This window comes from Corvus brachyrhynchos, unplaced genomic scaffold, assembly GCF_000691975.1.
Source record: "Corvus brachyrhynchos isolate BGI_N302 unplaced genomic scaffold, ASM69197v1 scaffold94, whole genome shotgun sequence".
In the NCBI taxonomy this organism is placed as follows: domain Eukaryota; kingdom Metazoa; phylum Chordata; class Aves; order Passeriformes; family Corvidae; genus Corvus; species Corvus brachyrhynchos.
This window is the reverse complement of record NW_008238330.1, coordinates 5,846,892-5,871,455: the sequence shown is the minus strand read 5'-3', so window position 1 is coordinate 5,871,455 and position 24,564 is coordinate 5,846,892. Positions and strand designations below refer to the sequence as shown.

The 24,564-nt window shown below is 37.9% G+C and overlaps 1 protein-coding gene across 32 annotated transcripts in view; it reads right to left on the bottom strand.

Moving 5' to 3' along the window:
* The window catches only part of ARPP21 (cAMP regulated phosphoprotein 21), a 142,677-nt gene that overhangs the window by 85,598 nt on the left and 32,515 nt on the right, over window positions 1–24,564 (bottom strand). For 17 of the 32 annotated variants that reach the window (XM_017734672.1, XM_017734675.1, XM_017734692.1 and 14 more), the window contains exons 1-9: window positions 19,584–19,837; window positions 17,744–17,943; window positions 17,305–17,346; window positions 16,866–16,901; window positions 15,869–15,958; window positions 11,668–11,812; window positions 10,337–10,415; window positions 8,944–9,003; window positions 7,901–8,041 (exon numbers count right to left, since the gene is read on the bottom strand). In XM_017734672.1, coding sequence (XP_017590161.1) covers window positions 7,901–8,041; window positions 8,944–9,003; window positions 10,337–10,415; window positions 11,668–11,812; window positions 15,869–15,958; window positions 16,866–16,901; window positions 17,305–17,346; window positions 17,744–17,905 — 755 coding nt within the window. In that variant the 5' untranslated portion in view covers window positions 17,906–17,943; window positions 19,584–19,837. The other 15 variants (XM_017734674.1, XM_017734687.1, XM_017734695.1 and 12 more) reach the window with 7 other exon arrangements.

The following is a 24,564-nucleotide window of genomic DNA, read 5'->3' as shown; positions in this document are numbered from 1 at the left end:
CATGGAAGCATTTCTCCTTCAGTGACTATGAGGCTTTATTATGTCACCTTTGCCCATCCGTCAGGGTGCTGCAGGAATCTCTTTCGTGCCAAAGTATCTTGTGGACCAGAGGGCCAGATTCTGAGGGATTTCAAAAGATACAATACTTAAAAACCCCAATCTAATGTTGAGGTATCATTGCACAACTCATGACCCCCACAAGCTTTCCTAAAACTTATTTCCAGAAAACCATCCTGTTTTAAGATATGGATGCAAAAACAGCACCTCCTGGCTCCCTGAACATCTGCTTGAGTACAAACTTCAATATTTTGCCCAGTATTTTCTGGCCAGAACAGGGGCTTTGAATACAGAGGAGAAGCCTGCAGGCCAAGGGCACATGCAAGCATCAGCTCTTCTGTTAGACGGGACAGAAGCACAATGTCCTCTCTCAGGCAGGGACTGTTTTAGGAGCTTCAAAATGCTCTGCTGTCCTCCTGTGATCAAACTAAGATTATTTCTTTACTGAGGGACCTGCCTCTGCTGCTCTCTCCCCAGCTGGATTTAATTCTTGATATTCAGGGTGTCTATTGAGACTGAACATCTTACACAGTACCAATTTATTTCCAGCTAATAGAGGCTCAAAAGTGGTAGCACAGTTTATTACGGAATTCATTAATATCTGATTTTTAAGGATGTGGCATATTCTGTAAGTGGCTGAAAATTACAGTGTTGCATAACTACTGTGATCTATTTAAAATTACACTTTTCTATTTCAGAAGTTCAAAAATTAACAAGGAAGCAAGAGAGAAAAAGGAAGCAAATTCAAGATTTGAAGACTACTGAAGATTTGAAGATGGTTCACCAAAAACCATCAGGCTAACAAAGAAACTATCAGTCCTCTTGAAATGCCTCACGTATACACATTAATACCGTAACAAATTCTTGTTCTGACTTCTGCTTCGCGCCACGAACATTTTTGCCATCTCTAGCAGGAAGACTCATGGATCAGAAGTCATACTCTGAACAATCACTGGCCCGAAGAAGAGGGCCTGTTTTTAATAAACTGTCAGAGACAGCCTCACAAGGCTACCCTGGAAGCAGCAAGCCGAAACAATAGACAAAGATTTCTTGAAATTCAATACTTTTTACATTTCTTTGAGTCTTATTTCCTGCGTTAAAAATGAGGCAGGCTACAGAAGAGCAAAAGGCAATTATATAACCACTCTGAACCACCTCTAACATTTACTTGCTCAAATATCAACACCTTATTTCTGAATTGCTCAGACATAAATGCATTACTTCACCTACTACAGATACGCTGTTACCTCTGAGGAAAGCACAGGGGCCATCTCAGATTTCCAGATCTCTCTCCAGTGATTTGAAAGCATAAGTGACCAAAGAGCATCTTGATTAATGAGCACTTTCTTACTACAGCTTGAACGAGCACAAGGACTAATTACTCATGCAAGAAAGAGCTTCCTTAAACCAAATTACCTACTTGCTATTCCACAGCACTCTCTTCCTGGGCAACCTTCCATCTACCCACACAGAGTAGGTGACAGTAACCTTCTAGGTTTAATAAAACTTACACTATTAAGTGGTGTGATTAAAAAGAAAAAAAAATAGAAGAAGAAATACCATAGATATCCTCTAAATAACACTTAACTAGTATTTCATCACAGTATAGAACAGCTGTAAAGAGCACATGTCCACCTTCATTGTAAACAATTTAGTTTTAATAAATCACATTAGATGAAAATTTAATATGGGAGCTATTAGAACTGGTTCATTAACCCTAACATCTCATTTACAGAATATGTAATTTCTATGGGTCCAGTATACAGCTTACACTGAAGTAAGAATGAAGCCAGTATTTAAGAGTCAAATTAAACTCAACTCCAAGTGTACTAAGTATTTATGTTTTTTCATCTGTATCTTTCATGTAAAAAAGGCATATGACTAAAATGACAGAATGCTTGCTGAAAATAAAAGGCTGTCCTAATTCAACCATCATTAACAAAATAAAAACTAAGTTTTTTTCTAATCATGTTCCTAATTTAATCCCAGACTGAAATAAACAGATTATTTTGTATGAAAAAAACCTTAAAAGCTATGAAAATGTAAGGTAACCTGTTACTTAAATGCTACATGTTACAATGTAGCTACAAAACCTCATAGTTTTTATTATACATTATTCTTTTATTGATGTTCTTACTAAATTATTAGTCGCATCATGTATTAGTTCATCTTAAACCAAAATGTCTCAGCCAACTACAATGTTATTTCTCAGTTATACAGTTTCTTCATTTAGTTGCATACATCCACTATGCACCCTTTTATTTCTCTACCCATTTGTAACAGAAAATGTTGTAATACCAACTGAGCAACAGCAATTGTAAATCAGAGGGAAAGTCTGGGTATCTCCAGTTTCTGTTCATTTCTTAGTAGCCAAGGAGCAACTGTTCTGTAGAGAAGATGGAAAAGAGGTAACTACAACAGAAAACAGAGGCCCTCTGACTCCATAGTCCCTTGAAGAAAAAAATAGAATGCCAGACTCCAATGAAAATAATAAAAGCAGAAATAAGGGGGTTCATGTGCATTTTCATGCATCATGTGGCTCATAAAGCAATTCTGCTCTCATGAGATCATTGCTCTCTGTACATATATGATAATTAAGAATAGCGTAAGGTGCTTGAACGCAGATGGATTAACACCATGCAGCAAACCAATTGCAAGATAACTATTCTGGCTTACAACAGGGAGGGTAACAAAACTGTTCTTCAAATTCTCTGGCAAACATTGAATTGCTTTGATTGAGATTTTACAAAAAAGGTATTCACATTCAGGTATACATTTGTCACTACTCCCCTATCGCTAAAATGTCCCATCTTTCCCATCAGCAAACAACTGCTTAAAGAAATTAAAGTCATTTACACTGAATACCTTATTCAGTCAAGGGGAAAGGCATACTCTTCTGCATGCTCCAAAGGCTGTAACATTTGATATCTCAAGAAAGTCTTCTTGGCACTTCAGCCTAGGGTAAAAAAAATTCTAGAAACTATTCTTCATTGAAATTGCCATGTTCAGTGAATCCCATTTTACTGACATGCCTGTAGGATCCTGTACAAAAGTTCAGACTCTGAAGATAGTGAAATTGTCACAGCACACCTCGACTAGCATAGATGTTATCTACAGCATGATCGCTCAGTGAATACACAACAGAAGCCCAAAGAGAACTTTTCTTCTTTGCTTTTGATTCAAACCACTCGTACACAGAGGAGGCAGAATAACACAGATTGTATGCCAAACTACAAAAGCCTTGCAGGTTATTCAAAGTACAACTTGAACATTGTGTCTCCTTCTGCTGATACAGTTCATTTCTAGCTTATAAGGAACCCCTGTAACGCACATAACAGCTTAATATTGCCTCAAGTTTTTGAAGCGTCTCAAAGGCACCAAAACACTTTCCAACTGAGGCAGTATAATATTAACAGAGTAGGAAAAAACCCATGCATCACAAGGATCATAACTCACAACGCTCTTGAAAAATAAAATAGAACCAAGGATGTGAGAACTGGTATGAAATTCATAATAGCTATGCTACACCCTCAGAATGTATGAAAATGTCTAAACACAGCATTATATATCCTAAGCATCCTACCTTCTCGGTTCTGATGAGCCCTGCCACTCACACTTACATAAAAAAAGCACATGAATGCATGTGTGGGCTGTGATACAGACATGCTTGTCACATGGCTGATGATCTCAACCAAATGAAAATCCTTTCAATTTACCAAACACACCAAACACATATCCCCTACATTTCTCCACCTATCTACAGATAGTCAAGTGAATGAATCTGATCCATCTAACCATATGAACAGTTCTGCAAAAAACTCTGAAGTACTTCCAGTTGTTTGATAGGAATTGTGAGGAATACGCAGAACACAAGGTGGCACGTACACATCTTTTGGCTCCAAACAGGGGCGCACTAACATATTGCCTCAATTCCAAACTTCTTTTTATATCGTATTTCACTGTCTTAAGTTCCCCATACACTTCTGTGTATCTTTAGATAGATGACAGGCAGACACAGATGACAGACAAATATACATTAGTATGTATTAGAGCAGTTTCATACTGAGCAAGGCATATTTCCCATTTTAAGTAGTATTTGAGCTCTTTGACTATAAAAACAAAATAACAGCAGCAAAATCCTCCTTCATTCTCTAATCAATTTTTCTCATGTATACTGCTGAGAATAAGATTTCAAAAACTGGATGATTTAGTTAGGCAGGACTTTTGTAAGACATGACATCATTAATTTTTTTTTTTTGAAGTTGTTCTCCTTTTTTTACCTACTTTAAATTTCAAAAATCATATGAAAAGAAAATTTGTTTTTAAAATCCACTATTCTTTAATGAGAGCTAGAGACTTAACTGTATTAAAGTCAACAAACAGTGAGGACCTCGACTGCCTTAGTATCTTTTAAAATTTCATTTCTTAAAAAAAAAGCTTTGAAAACAGCATAACTCATTCATATTCCAATGAAATTAAAGAAAAAAAAAAGGCATCTTAGATTCTTAGATTAAGCTCTTCATTATAAATACTCTTCAGACTGAAAAATTGCCATTATTGTCTGACTGTGTTTTTAAGAGAGACTTCACTGAGAGTTCATGAAAGCTGCAGGATTGCACTGCCAGAGATTCAAATCCTAATGAATTTTTTACCATCGTTTTTCCCTCTATGTAAAGCAGCACAGACAAACAGAGAAGTCACAGCCCTCCGTCCAGCTACAACTTCTTCCATAAACACTTTCTTTCTCATATTCCAAACCTCCGTGAAGTAGGTACTTTACAGGCATAGGTACATAAAAGTGGATACATGTTGTCCTAAGACAGCCAATTGATGAAAGCACGGAAACACCCCGACCATATTCTTATCTCCTGATTGACACACACTAGTCCTTTCCGAGGCACCCGTATGGGAACATTGATACCAGAGTTTTCCAGCCAGCTCTTTCATCTCAAAACCATTAACTCTTTTGACACTTGTACTTCCAAGCAGGCAGCGAGCACAGGAGGTCTCTGCTGAACAGGATAAATGCACCTCACCGCCTGGAGCCTGGGAAGAACTCATCGCCTGCAAGCGGGAGCAGAGATACGACATGAACCCTCACTCAGCCAAAAAATAAGCACAAGGTGCTTATTCAAGCCCACAAGGCGACACTGCAGAGTCATATGCTCTTCTCAAACAGGCACACGTACACAGAAGTCACAGCCAGTGCTGAATTTATGAATTCTTGAGTATGTAAAAATATTCTCTCTCCACAGTAGTAGCTAAAGTAGTTTGGAAACCACATGCTATAAAGAGATAATTTATTGCCAAAATGCAAATCTTCAGAACATCTGTCTGTGGGGCCTCTCCATAAATTCACATAAAGCTATCAAGGCTCAGTCTTACAGCACATCATAAGTCCAAGTAGTAATTAATAGAGTCAACACATTCCCAGTATTCGGTGTTGATTTTGAACTGCACAAAACTGTCTCCTCTGAGAGTAGTGAAATGCACAACATATGAAATCACACTGGACGCTTTCAGATGTGGAACTTACACAATATTTGCTGTGGATAATAAAATCTCATCAGCCCTTATTCATGCTAGATAATAACAAATGTTTTCTGTCAGAGACAGGGACATTTTAAAAAAACATGCCATATCCTCCAGTTATGAAAAGAAACAGCCACTTCACAAAAGCTTTATTTTATGGTAATACCAAAATAATGTAAATAACACTGGAAGCACCACAAGGCAATATGAGCTTCGTATAATCCAGTTACCTACCACCAAATCACTGAAGAGGGAAGAAATCTGCAGCCTGTGTGGTGCTTACAAAATAGCTGTACTTACAGTCAAAAGAGGGGCAAAGCCCTGTGTTTATTTCTGGAATATTTAGGCAGGAATTTTTAATGGCCTCACCTCCAGTTTGCAAGACCACAGCTGAAAGGGCCATTAGATCCATTATATCCCTACAACATCCTGCCTGCTGAGCTTGCAAGGATGGCAGTTCATACCTAGCAAATAGCCTTTCTTGCTCACTCCCACCATGCATGAAGCCACAGCTTCACCAGAGCACTCAGATAAAGCTTTGACTGTTGAAGAAGGCTTCAGTGTCCTCTCCAGAAGCCCTGTGTAAGCGTTTCCCACAGCACTTCCATGCTACCCATCTCTGAGATGAAAGCCATGCAACAGAGCAAGGCATTTACAGATATTAATGCGCTAGTATTATTCTATTATCACGTCAACCAGGAGAAGGCAATGGTGTGAGGGAAAGGTCCGTAGCACTCGGTGCACTACAACAGTGATGCAGATGTGAAGGGAAAAGGGAGGACTCTATAAGAGAGAGGAATGCTTAAAGAGCATTCAAACATGATTGTGTTTCATTTAGAGGGGACTCGCTTTCAGCTCAAAACTGAGCACCAGATTGCTGCATACTCAGCTTTTTCTTATTCATAACCAAAGACAGCCCTAGCAGGGGGCAGGTATTATCAGACCCTGAGGCTAAGCCTTTGCAGCCTGAGCGTTTCATCGAGCTACTGTAATTCTCTTGACTTCTGAAAATCAAACTGTTAGTGCACACTTTATTCAAACCTTTAAAAACATTAGTGCCCAAGTGCTGTTTCACAGATGTCCAAGTATCTCAAGGACAGCCCAGGAAAAGGACCTAAAATAAATTGCCCATGATCTTAAATTTACTACATTCACATGGAAGATTTTTAGGGCTCAGTGGAATAGCAAATACAAATGTGTATTGATCTTGCAAAATTAGGTAGTCACAGAACCACAGAATAAACTGAGTTGGAAGGGACTCACGAGGATCACTGAGTTCAACTCCCAGCCCTGTACAGCACCATTCCCAAGTCCTTCCACCCTTCTACAGGAGAAGCTAATAACATTAAAAAAATACTCTCTGCAACTGGATATATATAAATCACCTCACTACTGGATATATAAATGAAATAAATGTTTATATTTCTCCTACTAATTGAATACAGGAAGTACACAATTTTCAAATGGGGCTTTCCTGTTGCAATACCAGATACCAAAATTTCATTACCCAGTTGTAATTACTTCCTCTTCATTAGTTTATAGGTAGAGAGGGAGAGGAAGGCTATGTTTAATACACATGTGGCACTTGGCAGAAAAAGTGATGGTGTTTAGGCATGGACACATTACTGCAGCTCATATCAAGTTTTGGTTAGCTTTACACAGGTTCATGGAGGAGCACAGAACTCATGCCAGCACAGGTTTTATCTGCCAAGAATTTTGCAATGCATTTGAATCATCAGAAGGAATTTGTGTTTCACAGAAACACTGTTGTCAAACAGTGAGCTTTGAATGGAAAATAAAGTGGAACCAGGATGGAAGGAGAAGAAAAGGGAATGAATGGTGGCAGGCGGTGGAGGGGAACCAAATCCTAAATAATCAGGCTGGGCGGAAAATGATTCTTGAAGCAGGCAGAGCCAGAACAAGGAAAGAGGCAATCTTCCAAAGATGTTTGGGTTATTTAGGACATAGCTGCATGGCATCAGGTGACTTGCAAAGCAACAAGCTCATTTCTGTAGCAAAGTGGTGGCACTAAGGAATCAGGAAAAGTAACATTCCAAGATACTGTGCTAATTTTCTTGCAAGGGGACCAATAAGGTTGGCTTCTCCTTATGTATTGTTATAGCCTTAGATAACTGCACCGTGAGAGCCCTGTCCTCTCTTCCCAACCTAGAAAACAATAAAGAGCACTCACTCCTGCTGCAAAAACAAATCTAAAAAAATACAAAAAAAATTACACTGTGCAGTCATGGTACAAACCAGCTCTTGTCTTGAGAAAGGGAACAAGGAAAAACACAACAGTGTTGTTACTTACATTCTTGTATTGCTGGTCTTGTTGATAATTACAGATTTTCCAGTCTGATCCACATTGTGATCCATTCCGAAATAAGCTGCCACTCTGTGCACTAGCATCCTCTGATACGACGACATCTGAGGGAACTTTTTATAGTGATTACTAGAAACAAAGGAGACAAATAGCACTGATAATTACATTTCCCTCTAAGCTATAAACAAATGAAAACAACAATACATTTGATAATTCAGGGGACAGAAATCTCACTGAAAACTTCTCCGTTACACGTTTACATATAAAAGTTTACTACGGAAAGGCTGAAAGAAAAAAAAAAAAAAGGAATTAATTTTAGAATTTCTAATAAGCACATTTCTGTGTGCAACATTGGGACAAACAAAGCTCACGCTTCACGGTACCTAGTCAGTATTCTGTATGTTGGGAAGAACTCGTGCCACAATCCCCCACATGCACTCATGCTCCCTGCACAACCAATCCTACAGATTTGCTGAGACACTGGCAACAGATTTCTGCCTTTCTCCCAAAGGTCATATGCAGGGCAATTCTGGAAAGATCTAGTTTGGCAAACACTCCTTTTCTCCTCTATTTCTGACAAAATGCTTATTTCCCGTCAGCATAAATTTTTCCTCTGCTGCTATTCTCTCTATTTTTAAAGCTGCAGGAATATTTTATTATAAAGACCACATAGTAGCAAGAATCTCTCCACCTCAGTTCTATTTTCCAATGCATTAGAATAACATAGCACAAGGGAAAAGCCAAGAGATAACATAGTTGATTATTCTCTACGCTAAAAGCTTTAATTATACTTTTAGATCTAAATGAGCAGAGCCAGTGCAATTACAACACAATGAAAAGCAAAAGGTTTTCATTTACATCTACTGTATTTTAAGCAGTCCCACCACGTGGCAGAAAACAGAAGCCTGCTCTTGCAGCGTGCCAGTAACAGCCCTCAGGAGCACTGTGGTCCATATGAGTGTATCCCTCACGCAACTCACACTGCCACACATGCATGTGACTTGATAAACCAAGTGTGGAACTCAACTTACTTGTTGTCACTAATAAAATCAATAATTTCCTGTTCCATTTTCAAGAGTATCATTCTGTCCCTGTCAAAAAGAAATGCAAGGATTTGTACCATCAACTATGAATAGACATTTTATAGGAAAATATTCATATATCAATGTTTGTAAGGCCATTTTGCAAGCATTGTCAGTCATCTTGATTAAAAATGAAACATGCTTTTTTTACCCTGGATCATCTGCAAAAGACTACAGCCTGCTTTTCTGCGTCTTCACTGACATACAGATTCTACTCTTCTATGAGCTCAGCTATGGTCTGAAAGTGCTTCCAGCCACAACAGGCTGCAATCAATGTGTTGCCTAGAAAGACTCTCACTGCTATGGATAGCTTTGGTCCTTTTTCACTCTTTTTTGATGGAAAATGAGATTTCCAGCTAAGCTAGATCTTTCACAAGAAGAAATTTATGCTACCCACAGAAATTTTCAACATTTTTCCTGAGACGTATCTTCCACAAGGCATTGACTTGCTGCAAGAAAGCTGGACACATCTAATTTAGTTAGAGAACACAATGGAGAACACCACCTTTGAACCATGGCTCCCAGGAAGCAATGCCAGAGTATTTCTCAGGAAAAATGCTCTGTTTTTAATTGGAAGGTCTCAGATGTTCCTTTTTCCCCTCCTCCCTTGTCAAAAACATTCAGAAGTTGCCGCAGCGTACTTCCACACATTTCTAAGCTTGACAGAGTCCCATCATCCCTTAGCTCTTTTGAACTTTCTCAATTTGCACAGATAAAGCAACTAAAGGATGAAGGACCTTCCATCATCTATACAAGAGGATATGCAAGCTGTTCGGTACCCATTTATTCAGAGTTCTCCTAGGAATAACTGCAGAATTACATGGTACCTATTCAACAGATCCAAGTGAAACGAACATTGAAAATCACAATGTATAAAAATGTTACAGATCTCTCCTTGGCTGTTTAGAGGCAAATTTAATGATGAGATGGGCTTGTAGCTCCAAATGAAAACTATGGGAATACTGAGAGCAGAATCTGGCAACGAGCACAGGATTTTAATTGTGTGCAGCATTGCTAGAAGGAAGCTACTTTATATTCATATACAAATCTCCAACTGCGATAGTTATAATATATTATTGCAATCACCATGGAGAGCTGTATACAAGAAGGTAAGGACAAAGACCAGATGTTACTGAAAGTGAAATTAAGCAATGGGTGACTGGATGGAGGAGTAGAAGTTGATGACTTTTTATAGCATTTTTCTCAGTTAACAGCCTACCTCCTTTACATTTTCCCTCATAACCATCTCCAGAACAAATAAAACACAGTGTACAGTTACGGGAAGTCGAAGACTGCCAGCTACAATTTCAGGAATGTCAGCTTTAATGCAGGAAATACTTACCTGGGGTTATTCTTTAATGTGTTAATGAGAAACTCATGCAAATCTATGCCTGTTGAGTCTGTATATTCTTGACTGCAATCTGAAAAATAAAAACAAACAGCCTCCACTCATTTACTTCATTTCAACAGTTCCGATTAACTATGCTATAAATCAAAGTCCATTTTCCAGCAACAATCTGAAAACATATGCTCTGAAAGAAAATGTACATTTGGAGTTCAGCCAAGAAAGATCAATTTTCTGAAGCATCAGGTGGACATTCATGGTTTCTCTGTACCACTCCACTGAGAACACAGCATCAAAACTAAACATTGACAGAAACTGCTGGTCATTTGAAAAACACAGGAAACCTTCAAGGCCATTCAAGACCCTGCCAAGTTCTTCCATTAAACCATTAAAAAAAATTAAAATTAGGAAAAAGAAGTTTTATTCATCAATGTCTCTTTGCGTCACTTAATAAATGCTGTACACTCAGCAAATGAGGAATCATGCCAGTGGGAACTCTATTTGCATTAAAAGACTGAAATCCAATGACACCTGGGAGTAGGCAGGTAATAGGGATGCGTGACAGTAGCCAGAATTAATTTTTCAGCGTAATCTCCTGACTCAAATGCACACACAGATCCTCAAGTTGGCGTGAACTCTGAGAGCTCCATTGAAGCCAAATGACAATTCACACCAGCTGCAGACCCACACCCAGGTAGGCAATGATTATTTTTGAGTGATTACACTGCAACTTTGTACCATGGATTAATGAAAAGATTTTAAAAAGCAATACCAAATTTAGATAAACATCTTTCCTGAAGAAGTCTTGGTAGGTGATAATAGTAGACTGCAATGCAGGTTAAATGTCAAGGATTAATTTCCTTACAGCATTTAGGATATATTCTCCATGGGAGAGGAGCAATAGTGAAGAGGATTACTCTCTGCTGCCTACACTGCACAAGTTACATGCCAATATTTTATCATTAATCTGGATAAAAGTGTATTAGCGTCTTATACACTATATGCACTTAGTATATGATCACACATGTATTTATATATTTATGTGTTTTATACCAACATGGTTAAGCATTCAAAAGATCTATCTTACATTAAAGAAAACTAATAACATCTAATAAAAGACCTCAGTTTGGAAAGTTTCTTCACTTTTAAAGCCTAATGTTTGTATGAAAATAACTTTTACGCATACACATTTCAGGTTCCAAATTTTCTCAGTGTATGAAAACACTTCTGCTGTGTATATATACACAAATAAAGAAATAAATCCTTGTAAAAACATAGAATCCTTTCTACAATGGTAATTATAATAATTTAAAGATTTTTAAGTTCACCTTTTGATAACATTCTGATCTTGCTTTTTTCACTGTTTTTATCTTTATTTTTATCCTTCTCTTTTTCTTTCTCGGAGTCATCTTTACTAGATTTATCTTCTTCTTGCAAACTAGGAAAACTTGAAAGCTGTAGCTGGATTGATTCCTGTTGAGGAAAAAAAATAGATAATTATGGGCCAGATTCAGTAAGCTTCCCATGGCTTCCAAACTGCAGATATTGGCATTAAACTATGTGTAGCTAGAAAAGTTGAAGCCAGATACATTTCTTTCCTATTTGAAAAACAGTACTTTGCAGCCAGGAGAATAATGACATCTTAGAGGCCAAATTCTAGTGGTAAGTAGGTATTTCTTCTCTAATATTTTGAATGTTATAAAATTTAGGCTACCTCTATTAAGGGGACTGTATCATTCTACACTTCAGTAATTCTCCCTTAAGACTTTTCAGAATAACGAAATACTTTTCATATGGCCTTTCTTAATTAATTCTATAATTTAATATTACATTTGTTAAGTGATGATCAATGGATAGACATCTGAAAAATGAAACTCATTTCCCTTCACTAGAAAATCTGCAGGTTGATATGAACTGTTTTACATATGTAAGTGTAGTATCAGCTAAATGGAGTTTTCTGGCTCTAATAGTAGAATAGTGCCAGCAAATTTTATACTCCATGGTATACAAGAGGGCTTACTAACTTATCAGGTAATTCATATTTAAAGACATATGCAAAAGCGGGGAAATGTGCCCTGTGATTTTCCAAGGATGTAGTAGTAAGTGAACTTCCAAAAAGCATCACAAATTTTACCCTCAAGAATTCAGTATTTCAGAGACTATGAGTCCCTTTGAAACATGCTTCAGCTTCAAAAAGTTAGCAAGAACTGAGAACTCAAGCTGGGTTGCATTTTCTAATTTTCTTTAAAGAACTTGTTTTTCCCTGCTCACAACATTATTTTATACTGGCTTTGTTTTAACAAAACCCAAATAGTTTTCTTTTTAAGCTACCATGGCAGGATTTTCGTATTTCAAGAAATCCTAATCTGGCTGGACAAAATTGAATAAGCATACTTCTGTGTTTTATTCTTTTAAAGAAAAAAAAATGGCCCAGAAAATACTATATGCTTAAGTAGTGTAAAAAAGCACATTTGAAGAAAGCTGTCACAAAACTCCCTGGGTAAAGCAGTTTTCTTTAATAGAAGAGAGTCCTGCATGCTTGGTAATTTTTTGACATCATGTTAATGAAAACCTAATTCACCAATACTGGAGAAAACCGGAGTTTCTTGTATGCTAGTAAATTCCCTTCCTTCACTATTTTTCAAAGAATACTAGCATACCAAAAGATCAATAGAAAACTTTAAAGTAAGGGGTGTGTAAGCAACCATTAGCAATTCAAAAGATGCTTCCAGTAATTACTACAAATTTTAGGTTTCTGAATTCTTTAAAGAACTACAAATCAGCCATCACAAGACATGTAAGACAAGGTCCTAACAAAACAAGGTATCAAAATAAACATGCCACAGTAAGACAGAAATTGGTAACTTCTCAGCTTAATCATTATTGACTTTTTGTGAAGTTTGAATGTGGCACAAAAGACTTGAGATGAAAAGCATTGTAAAAGAAAAACAAAGACCTGGACCCAAAATTTAACCTGACCTACCACCCTTAATCCCTACTCCTGTTAGTTTTGTCTGACAGTGTTACCCAAAATCTGAGCCTACAGAGGGCAAGAGTGAGAATTCCTGGTCATCTCAGGTAAGGATACATTGAAAGATGTTTCCTAACCTGCTCAGTTGTGCTCAGGGAACTAATGCTGTGCCTGCTTTCTTTCACTTCTTATGGCAGTCTGATTTCTCATTCAAACAACAAACTTTGGATCAACCATTGCCAAATGACCCCAAAGGATAACTTGATTCCCTGCACTGCCCAGAGCAGAGCAACTGTGCTGCTAGCTTTTCAACAGGAGAAAAATGTAACTGGCCACATTGTTCCCAGGATATTAATCCTAAACTTAACAGTGGTTCTTAAAAATGCTCTTATGAAAATGACAGACTTTACAGAAAAGCACATATATGAACATATAGTAAATACTGTTTTACATGTAACATAATACCGATGTATTTGCACTAGAAAAAACACACAAAAGGGCTGTAGAGTCGTGAAAGCAAGCTACTGTATATTTTCTTAGATTTTTATTGATTTTTCTCAATAATAAAATACAATGTTAATAAATACATTGATACAAGTAGAGTGAACAACAAAATAGATTTTCAAATTGCAATAATACACTTCTTGGTCTATAGTATAACATTAAAGGCAACATTTCTTTTAAGTAAGGACATAGTGAACCATTGGATAAGCACTCAAGATCAAGTAATACAGGTAAACAAGTTTTTTCCTTATACAGGAAAATGAAGGCAAGTATTCAAATATAAATACAAACATCAAGTCTGCAGTACAATCCATACTCAGTAGTTCTGGCAAGGTACCGTACATTCTCTGATAATTAATTCCCTGTGGTTTGTAAACCATTAAGACAAAATAAAAATTAAGAAAAAATAATTCCAAATGAAAAATAAGTTATTTCTTCTCTAAAGTGAAAGCAAAACAATTTGGTTGGCACAAAACTTCCTGTATCCTTCAGCCAGCCCAAGGAGGAGCCTGCAGGTCCAGCTTTCCATGGCAAAGCTGAGCCACATTCATTAGTTAATGGTCAGCAAGAGCAAAAGGGCAATTCCTATCTAATTATTTACACCAAGCCAATTGCTCCTTTAGAAAACATGCTGGGGTCAAGGGAGACATTTCATCTCCCATAAATATTTAAGATGGTCAAAGAAATCTTTGCTGAGGCTGGTCAGTCAGGCAAGACCAAAGGCTGTGTATAACAGGAACCCCTCCTCTGCCTGGATTAAGGATAGGGATTTTGCCTCAACACCTGCCAGTCTCTCTGTAGTTTAGTACCGGTCCTGTGCAGTACATTATAAACTACCAGCGATGCTTCATACAATCTCTTTATATTGTTCTCCTTTTCATTCTCCATTAAACAATAGAAAATACAAACAAAATTGGAACAAAAGCCACGCATTTTGAGTAATGCAAGTCAAGCAGAAAGCGTCTACCTACAACAGAACTGATAAAATAACCTGCCCATCTACTGCATAAGCATCATTGTAGAGCAGTAGAACATGTAAATGTCCTGCTGCTAAACAACTTGGTTTTTGGTCTTTCAATAAAATTAAAAAAATAGAAAAACCTCTCCTTACTTATGAGCTAAGAGGAGAGACAGATTTGTTTCATTTCAAGTCAACAGAGGAAACAGTGAGAAAGTACACTTAAATGTCATTTTTTATTTTTGTGCTAAGCTCACAAGAAGCCACTTGCTCAAGCTCTCTCGATGGCTCATTTCAACTGCACATAAACATCTCATAAATTATAGGCAGTGTTCATCATATTTTGGGTTTTAGTTAGTTGGGCTTTTTTAAGCCTTGCTCTCACTAGGCAAGCAAAGAGGAGTAGTTGAGGCTTAACTTTTGCTTTTTGGAGTACTTTTTGAAGTTAGTCTGCAAAGACTGCCACCAGTGTTATTGTCCAAGGTGAGGAGTGCAGAGGACAGAACTCTACCAGCTGATGGGAATACAACACTACTAGTACAGATAAACTCAAATACACGATTTTGATATAGGATAATTTACACCAAGAGTTTAAAAAATGAATGCCACTCAGTAGGAGGCATCCTTGGCTCTACCAAGGTACTTTAGAGAGCGAAGGACCTTTGAATTTTATGTGAAGGGGGACACTGATATGAACTGAAGTCTTAAGAGGAACCACAAATCAGAGCATGTTCGTAACTGTATTTGGTGCAGCCTTGAAAGAGATAGCCTTAGAGAAAAGAACATATTAATATTCTTTTTGATTGTTACTATTTTTTTAAATTTTAAAATCTGAATTCTTTTGAATTCTTTTCCATTTGCTGAAATTTTCAGGGGGTCTGGAAAAAAAAGCAAACAACACCCTGTGATATAGTACAAAAGTAGTATTTCAAATTAAAGTTCACGCTAAACCAGATAACTCCATAAAAACACGTTCATTGTCGGATGTAATTTTTCCCCCAAGAAAGACATTGTTAAATGCCCGATTAAGTAACACAATCATGCAACTGAAGATGGAGGTCAACCATGCAGCTAACAGCAATGATTGCAAGTGTACCTGGTTGTCATGAAGGTTTTCCGCTCCCGGGCGAGGGGATGACTCTTCACACACAGCAAGACTCCGCACGAGTTTTCCCTTAGCTCCTGACTGAATTAAGAGAGAGAGAAAACAAAACAGGAAGCACTGCTACTGACCCCACGTCACATAAGCTGCCCACATCAGCTGTTGCTAAATACCCCAAATAACTATCACCCACCCAGTCCACAAAAATGCATCTGCCTTGGACATGGATAAAAAAGGATTCTAAGCAGCACGACATTTGCCACACAGGGAAGGTGGTAGGTTTCTTTTTGCTTTTATCATTTCAGCTACAGTTCACTCACTTCCACCAAAAATTGTAACTGCAAAGAACAGATAGTCCAATACTGAAAGTAATTTAACATAAACTCAAAGGCTCCTTTTGATTTGGTTTGTGGGATTTTTTTGTTTGTTTTGGGAGTCCCTCCCCTTCTTCTAGTAGTATTATATCCAAGAAACATGGACAATAAAATGTGCATGTATTATGGACCTGCACTTGAAAAATTAAAAGAAGGTTTTCAGGGTTTTATTTGTTTCTAGAAGCTCCTTCCCACACCTGCCCCCACCCATTTCCCCTCAGGAAGCTAGTCAACTTCTGCTTCTTTATGTCAAGATTATTCCATTAAAATAAAATTCCAACAGAAACATTAATTACTAAAGCAAAAGGAGTGAACCTTTTCCTTCTCCAGTGGTGCATAGAAGCACACATGCTGTCTAACACAAGGACACAGCAAGCCCAGCAGCATAAAATTATGATGGATAAAAAGGGAAGCCTGACACATTTTATCTGGAGGCAGTTCTCTGCCTTTGTGTAAAAGGACTATGGGGTAGGGGGCAGGAAAAAACCCACAACACAAACAAAAAACCTCAAACCACACAAGTGATGAAAGAATGCCATTTCAGTTGTAGACAGACATTTAACTGAAATTCTTCATACTGTTGTGGCATGCAATTCCAGACAGAGATGGACCCCTACCTTGGATCTCTTTTTCTGCTGATTTGCACCTCGTTTCTGGGTATAGCAAAAAAGAAAGAGAAGCAGTTTTCACTTCAGGGGACAGTGGGCATGACAAGAGCATTACCAATAAATAGACTAAATCACTTCTAGCTGATGCTTTAAATCAGTTGCTGACTGCAAAAGCAACTTCCCCAAACCCAGTTTGGAAAGCAGGGAAAACCAAGAATCATCTCTGCTCATTTTCATTCATTTTACAAACAGGTATAAACAAGAAAAAAACACTACACAGTGTTCTCTAATTTCGCATATAATAAAAATGTAAGAAAAGGTATACTTAAGTAAATGCTCCCCCTCTCCAAATTCCTCTTAAATTGTGGTCTCCCCCTTTATTTTTATATTCGATTGAGCAAAAAGGATTAAAAACCCCTCATCCGATAAAGTCTTCTTATCAAATTACCTTCTTAGGCTTTGCATAACAACTTTTTGTTGGCAGTAACACCTACAAACCAAACCACACATTAAGTAATTATTCATTAGTATTACCTGTAAATTCATGAGATCAAGGTAGTTTTCTAAATCCCCAAAGAGGGAAAACAGTCAAATATCTCACCAAGCTTTAACACAGATGTCTAGAAATTAACTTCTCAGAAAAAGTAATAACATGGACAGCAGCCTAAAGAGCTTGAAAGGTATAACAAATAACAGCATTTATTTTATAGCAAAATAAAAGAACCCAAAATACAGTAATAAATCAAAATTTTAGAAAGGAAAAAATAGAAACAGTCTCAAAATTATAAGAAAAAATAGGGGAAGTGTAGGCAATGAAAGAACTCACAGAAATGGAAAAGCAATGGTAACACATCGATATTTATGCCCATTCACTATTCCTGTCTTACCTGCGGATCTGTCTTGGAATCACTGAGCTTCTCTTCCTCTACTTCGGAGCTTTCAGATTTATTAAGAACACAGTTATCTGGGTTGGCTTCAGAGATGGCAGTCTCCTGCTCTTTTGCAGCTTCCTCTGCTGTCTCCTGGTTCAATTTACCTTGCTCAGACATTCTTCCAGACAGAAATTAAAATAACAAGATTTGGTGACCTGAAAGGTCAAGATACCACAACACAAACACATACACAAAAAACATTGGGGGTGAAATTTATTTTTTCTTTTAATTCCCAGTTTCAGTTCCTTTGATAAACAAACCTAAATGTGCAGCTCAGGAGTGGAAAACTATGCATGTCCCAGTTGCAGAGATGTACAGAATCAACAATATTGGGTAACAGCAGAATTATGCCAGGTTAAACAAGCAGAGCTTTGATCTAAACAGTCTTTGTGGAGGGCAGATTTAAGGTAACGTGCTGTGACTCCCCAGCTCAGCCCCAGGACTGCCAAGGTGCAGGCAGGGACAGTGAGGGACTCTACCACAAAGCTCAGTGGCACCAGGCAAAAAAGAGCCATTCTAGGTCTCTGGCATCTTGGTGATCCCCTCTTCTAATTTTCTTTTTCCTTTTTTTTTTTCCTTTTAATGAAAGATAATAGCCAAACAAACAAATAAAAACAACACTGTTTTTTGTATTCAGCTGTGGGTTTTATGCTTAGCAGAAGCCATGGTGCTCACTACCACTATAAATATATATTTATCTATTTTTTTAAGAGGTAATAATTCAAGGTAAGTATGAACTCTAAATTAGGCAATAAAGCTCTCAGAGTCAACATTTTCAGGGATCAAACGAACAGCTCCATTATTAAAACCCTAAGCCTCTTCCCTAAACCAATGTCACTCTTCAGTACTAGGAAAATTGTACAGAAAGCCCTTGGCAGGTACTTCTAATGAAGAAATCTTAACTGAACAGCATTTACTATCAGCTTACAATGGGCTTGTTGTACAGAAGCTTTAAAGGCTTTTCAGAGTTAAAGCCTATTATTTTCTCTCTCTTTCTCTGCCCCCAGCTCCCTCCTGAAGACTCCCCCACTGATCATTTGTCAAATGAGACTCATGAATAATTTAACTTTTCTTTCCCCATCCATTTGGCTTAAGAAGCATCTTCAAGAAAAACAACTGTATTTGAAATAAGACATTATTTCAGGAAGGGTCTTTTGCAACACATTGCCACTTCTCAACAGTGAAACAGCAGCTAGGAAGCAAAACCACACTTTGCCATCTTTCTTCTTACAGTTTGAAATTAAACGTTCAACAGCACTAGTATAACTTACCTTTTTTTTTTTTAAGCCATATTTTAAGTGAAAAAGCTAAGACATACTGAATTATAAACACTTCTTCCAGTTTTTGCCTTTGTTTTCACACCGTAAGCAAGTAAAATTTCCTATATAATCTTCCTGTTTGAGAAGGACTGTGAATTTAACAAGAAATCAAGCTAGATGGTTCATAAACAAACTGAATGGAATATGAAACTAACCTGAAGCTTGACTTGCCTTACTGTGAGCTAATTTGTGATTCTCCTTCCTCCCACCGCTCTCCCCAAGAAGGCCGATGATTTTGGCTATTCTGCAGTTACAACTGAAACTTGAACCACTTTGATGAAAATTCAAAACATGATGAATGGCAAGACCTTTAACTGGTCTGTTAAATAACCCTTAATTTGATAAGGATTTTCACCAAGAAATGCACATGCATGCACAAGCTCCTCATGAGATGAACCTGCAGCTCATCTACATGCTTACACAGTGCTCACAACAACAATTACACTGGGATCAGCTGCACCAAAGAAGCCGTTTACCTGAAAAACTGCTATAATTCCAACTGCCTTTCTAGCGTCTTCTGTTGGGCTTTGCTGGTTAAGTCCACACAAATGATCAACGGCGACGTGAGTCCCATGTCCCCATTAACAGTTCTGAGTGCCAATCTCCATGCTGGTCCTTCAGAGAGCTTGACGCATCTTAGTCAACCTGGAAAAGACGAGAAGTAAGTAACACCGGCAATGATCACGGCGCAAGGGAAGGATGCAATGGAGAGGACCAGGTTTCTAACACTAATGACCAGTTTCAAGCAAGTCACTTTCACAGCTTGATCCAGCTCCACCTGTCTCAAAACTGCCTGCTTCTTCTCTAATGAAGGCTAGAGCCGGCTGTTCAAGTCATAACAGCTCCTACGCAAGGAGCTAAAATTAACAATTCCATTATGCACTGAAGATTACTCATTTCAATTTTAACCTTTTTTAGCGAATTCCAGCACTTTTCATTAAAAAAAAGGATATATACATATTTATATATAAGCTCATCTGTTTGCTTCAACAGAAATCAATGAGGGTATGAGGAGAAAAGATCTGCCTGCTTTTTAACTATGGCTTCTGCTCCAATTAAAATTTCAATAGTCAAACACTATTGAAAAAATAGCTAGGTGGGTGCTTTTAGAAAGTGACCTGCTTTACCAGTGTAGTGAGTTGAGATGCTCATTTAATAAGCTGAATAGAAGTTGAAATTATCCAGGATGGGAGGAAGAAGAGGAGGAGAATGAAGAAATCCTATTCCCTGAACAACAGCCACCAAAAACATTTCTTCTGAAGCATTGTGTGAGGAGGAAAAAGGAGATTTCCAGGTTATGGTTCAAGAAATAAACCTAAAGAAAGAGTTGCCTCAGCAATGCAATTTTTGCTGTTCATCAGGATTGTGTTTGCCAGCTGAATAGCTGATTTAACAGAAAATGAGCATTTTAGGATGAGTCAGACTGATGTACAGGCCATGGCCACGTGCTGAACTGTCTTGAGAAAACAGGCAGCTCTTCTCAAGACTTGCACGTGAGTCAGGGTTGAAGCAGTCAATGCAGACACATAAAAACAGCAAATAGAAAGCACATATTCTACTGGGGAGGGGGGAGGAAGCCAAGCAACAATAAAAATCAAAGAAACAGAAAATCATCTCCCGTTATTAGACTGCTAGTTTCTGCAGTGTGTTTTACATTGTGCACGCCTGCAATTGCTGAACAGCACGTGTCAGGGCACTGGAACTTGCCATGTGAAAAGAGCTGAATATGATGCATCAGAAGTGGAGTTTAGCCTTTCACAATACTCCAGTCCTGATCTATCCATGAGCTCTGGCACACAGAGGAGACCAGCAGGCAGCTCTGTAAACTATCACTGCCATCCCGCAAATTTATACACGTAACTATTTCTTTTCCTCAAACAATTTAATAATTTGTAGGGAGTAATAGAAAATAAGTATTCCCAGTAGCTTTTTGGTATTTCTTGCAGGATATTTTTGGAAATTCTAGCTCATTACAAACACAGGCTGACAATGAGAGTGGAAGAACACCATGGAAAACTATGTCCAAGTACTCAAGCACATGCAAAAGTATCTCAGGGAGCCAATACTCAGCGAGCAAAGAGTGAATAAACCTCTGACTCAAAATCCTTTCCTCATAACCATCTTCCATTAAACTGTGTCCCTCACACTTCCAAAAGAAAGGGGGAGAAGGGGTAAGGGGAGGGAATCAACCAAAATCGATCACAAATCAAAAATCTCAATGAAGTACAGTGCATTAAGGTTTTGCCTCAAAAACAGCCATCCAGGAAACAGACTGCTGTAATCAAAACCCTCCAAAACTAACAGACACACAGGTATCTGTACCAAAATCAGAACACACAAAAAATTCACTTCAGAATTCTCCAGTGAGTCCATTTGTTGCGAATTAACTATTCATAGGACAAATAAACAGACCAAAACAAAAACCAGACAACAAACCAACCAACCAACCAAAGGGTACCATATGCATAAAGTGAAGAGATCTGCCAAGACTTGGTCTTGTGCACAGATGCTCAACAGCGCACAGATGTTCAACATCATCTTACCGTGCTTTACTCAACACAAATTTCTTTATAAAATGAGTTCCCCATATTGTTACACTTAAGATTTCTGAAGACAACATCATTTTTCCCTGGCAATATACAAGAAGACTACAGAATCTTAAAACAAAAAAAAGCTATCCATAAATTTCCCCAAGAAAACATAAGAAAGTGGAAAATAATCTTACAACATACATCTACCATCCTCAAACCCAGAATAACAATGCCTGTTCAGATGATTTTTTTAAAGAAATCCTTCATAATTATTTTCTGGGAAACAAAAAGAAGGCAAGAATAAGTGAGACATACAGCAATCAAATTGAGCTCTTCACCTTCCCTTAATATAGATTTCCTCCTTCTTCATAAAGCAATTTACAAGTGATGACTAATCATTTACATACTACAATACGTAAAATACACTTCTGGTTGTTTGGGTGGGTTTTCAGAGGGACTCAGGTTTCCATAAAATATTTCAGGGAGAGTATAAATAGCAAAAAGGAATCAGTCAGAAAATAGCCATTAAAAGTGAGACATTTTTGTTGGAAATACGTCTCTGTTTCTCGTATGTTTCCAGGATATCTCGTTATTCAGTGATGAATGTACTTTTTACTATTGTCAGTGCTGCAGTGACAGCACTGCTATGGAAAAACATACTGGATTATTCTCTTTCTTGCGCATCAACAGAAATGTCAGGGATGATTTGACTGTCAAAACCTTCAGTACCGAAGTGACGCAAAAGGCTGAACAAATGCACTTCTGTTTTTGATCCTCAGGTAGAAACCACAAAGCTTGTTGCTAGGCAAAACCCACCTTTTTGATATGCAAGTGAGCAAAACTTGATGGGGTGTTGGGATCTTAGCAGTCCACAGGAGCTTGCGGCAAAATTTCAGCCCCTAACTCCTTAAAGCAACTTGAGTGTTGCACACAGCAATACAACAGAAAATACAGGAACCCACCAAGTCACTTGTAGATCCACTTTAACGGAAATATAATCTGTTTGTATAGAATTTATAAGCACCAGCTGCTCAGCATACAATGTGGGATGGAAATGCTGAGTTTTTCTTAAATTCCTTTCTTTTTAACAGGATTTTCATTTCAGAAGCTGAAGGTACTACTGAGCTTGAACAACTACAGTCAGAGCTTGAAGAGAAAGGAATGGAAGAAGGCGTGGATGGTCACATACATTCATACAACACATACCACGCAAATTCCAAGAAAAGTCTGTGGGAAGGAATACAGTTAATTTAATGCAAGAGTTTAAAAACCATACCCAGAAGAACTGTCAAAAGAACAAAGAGCAGAAAAGCAAGCAAAGATGTTAGAAAACCCTATGCAATGAGCACCTGAGAGCTTAACATCAACTGAAATTCAAGATAGACGTCTGAAAAAACCCTTAGAGGCCACTAGAGCTGAGCAAGCCCTTTCCATGTTATGTATGAGATGTTTTGATGGCCTCATAGGTACACATACTGAAGCAGGCATTTCAAGATCATTATGCTCCCAGTATCACACATGCCCTCTCTCAGAGAGGAAATTAGCAGACTTTAAGGCCAAAGAGCATACCCTTGACTGAGAGCAGGCAGCAGCAGCAGCAGGCAGGACAGAACTCTGACAGAGTGAAATCCAAGGGCTTTTCTTCAGACAAATCTGCCAAGCATAGAGGTAAAAGTCATTCCAAAGCCCAAACAGATCCTGCTACTGAAAACTTGCTAATACTGGCCTTATCTATATGCCAGGATCCTTCTCATCCCATCGTGATTCTCCACTCTCATGAATGGTTTCCATGAGCTGGAAGCAGAGTTGCCAGCTGGGATTTCCCCTATGTGATATAAACCTCACCCATACATATCAAGAGAGGTTTAAATTATTATTGCTATTTCACTCATCAGACTCCTGGAAGCCACTGGAAATGAACTACAGCATTATTTTAAGATTATCAGTAGATTATCAGCATTATTTTAAGATTATCAGGATTGATTGTCTCAATTTTGCCAGATTCTTATGGCTTAAACCATAAACTTCCTGTTATTCGATGTTTACTTAAATATTCTGGTTTCTACCATTAAAGCAAATCAAAGAAAATCTCAGGTTTCATAATGAAAACAAAAGTTTTAACTCTTTGGTGGCTTCAAAGAAAACCTTCATGATATAGAAGGTATTGTTAAAATAAAAAAGGCAACCAAAAAAACCAAAAAAAAACAAACCCAAAAAACCAAAAAACCCACCCAACGAAACCAACAAAAAATCCCAAACAACACCACCACCAAACACAAAAAAGGCAAGTAAAATAAATCCTACAGTTTTAGATCAAATACACTACTACTCAGCCGTCAGTCTCCTATCTTTAGGACTAGTCCTAGTCTTTACATCATTAGACTTTGTGCTCCTTTTCACCGTTTTCCCCACATTTCCCAAAGAAATACACAAATACACTTGGAAGCCAAGCTTGCTGCAGTGTATTAGCATAGCAGGATAATAATCCATACCAGCTCTCATATCAAAATGCTTTAGTATGAAAAAAACCCCAAACCCTTAAGGCTGTGAAATGCATGGAATCCTACAAGTTCATTGGTTGTTAAAAGACTGAAGACTAAACCTTAAAAAACAGGTGCAAAAATATTTTTAATGGAAGTGTTTGATGTCTTATTTTATTTCCCACCTCCTCCTCCTCACATTGTCCCCTCTTCATCATCACTAAAAAACCAGTGTGATTGCCTGCATTTCCTGCTCCTACGTGTCACAGACCTTTGCAAATAAAAAGTTATTTAGACTCATTTACTGATGGCACTTCACCAGAGATTGTCAGCAGACACTATTTTTTCCCAGGAGTTACTGAAACATGAGCATCTGCATACAAGCAACAGTACAGAGGCCCCTGACCCAGCTCAAGCAGGCCAGAAATCAACCATCAGTGGCAGTG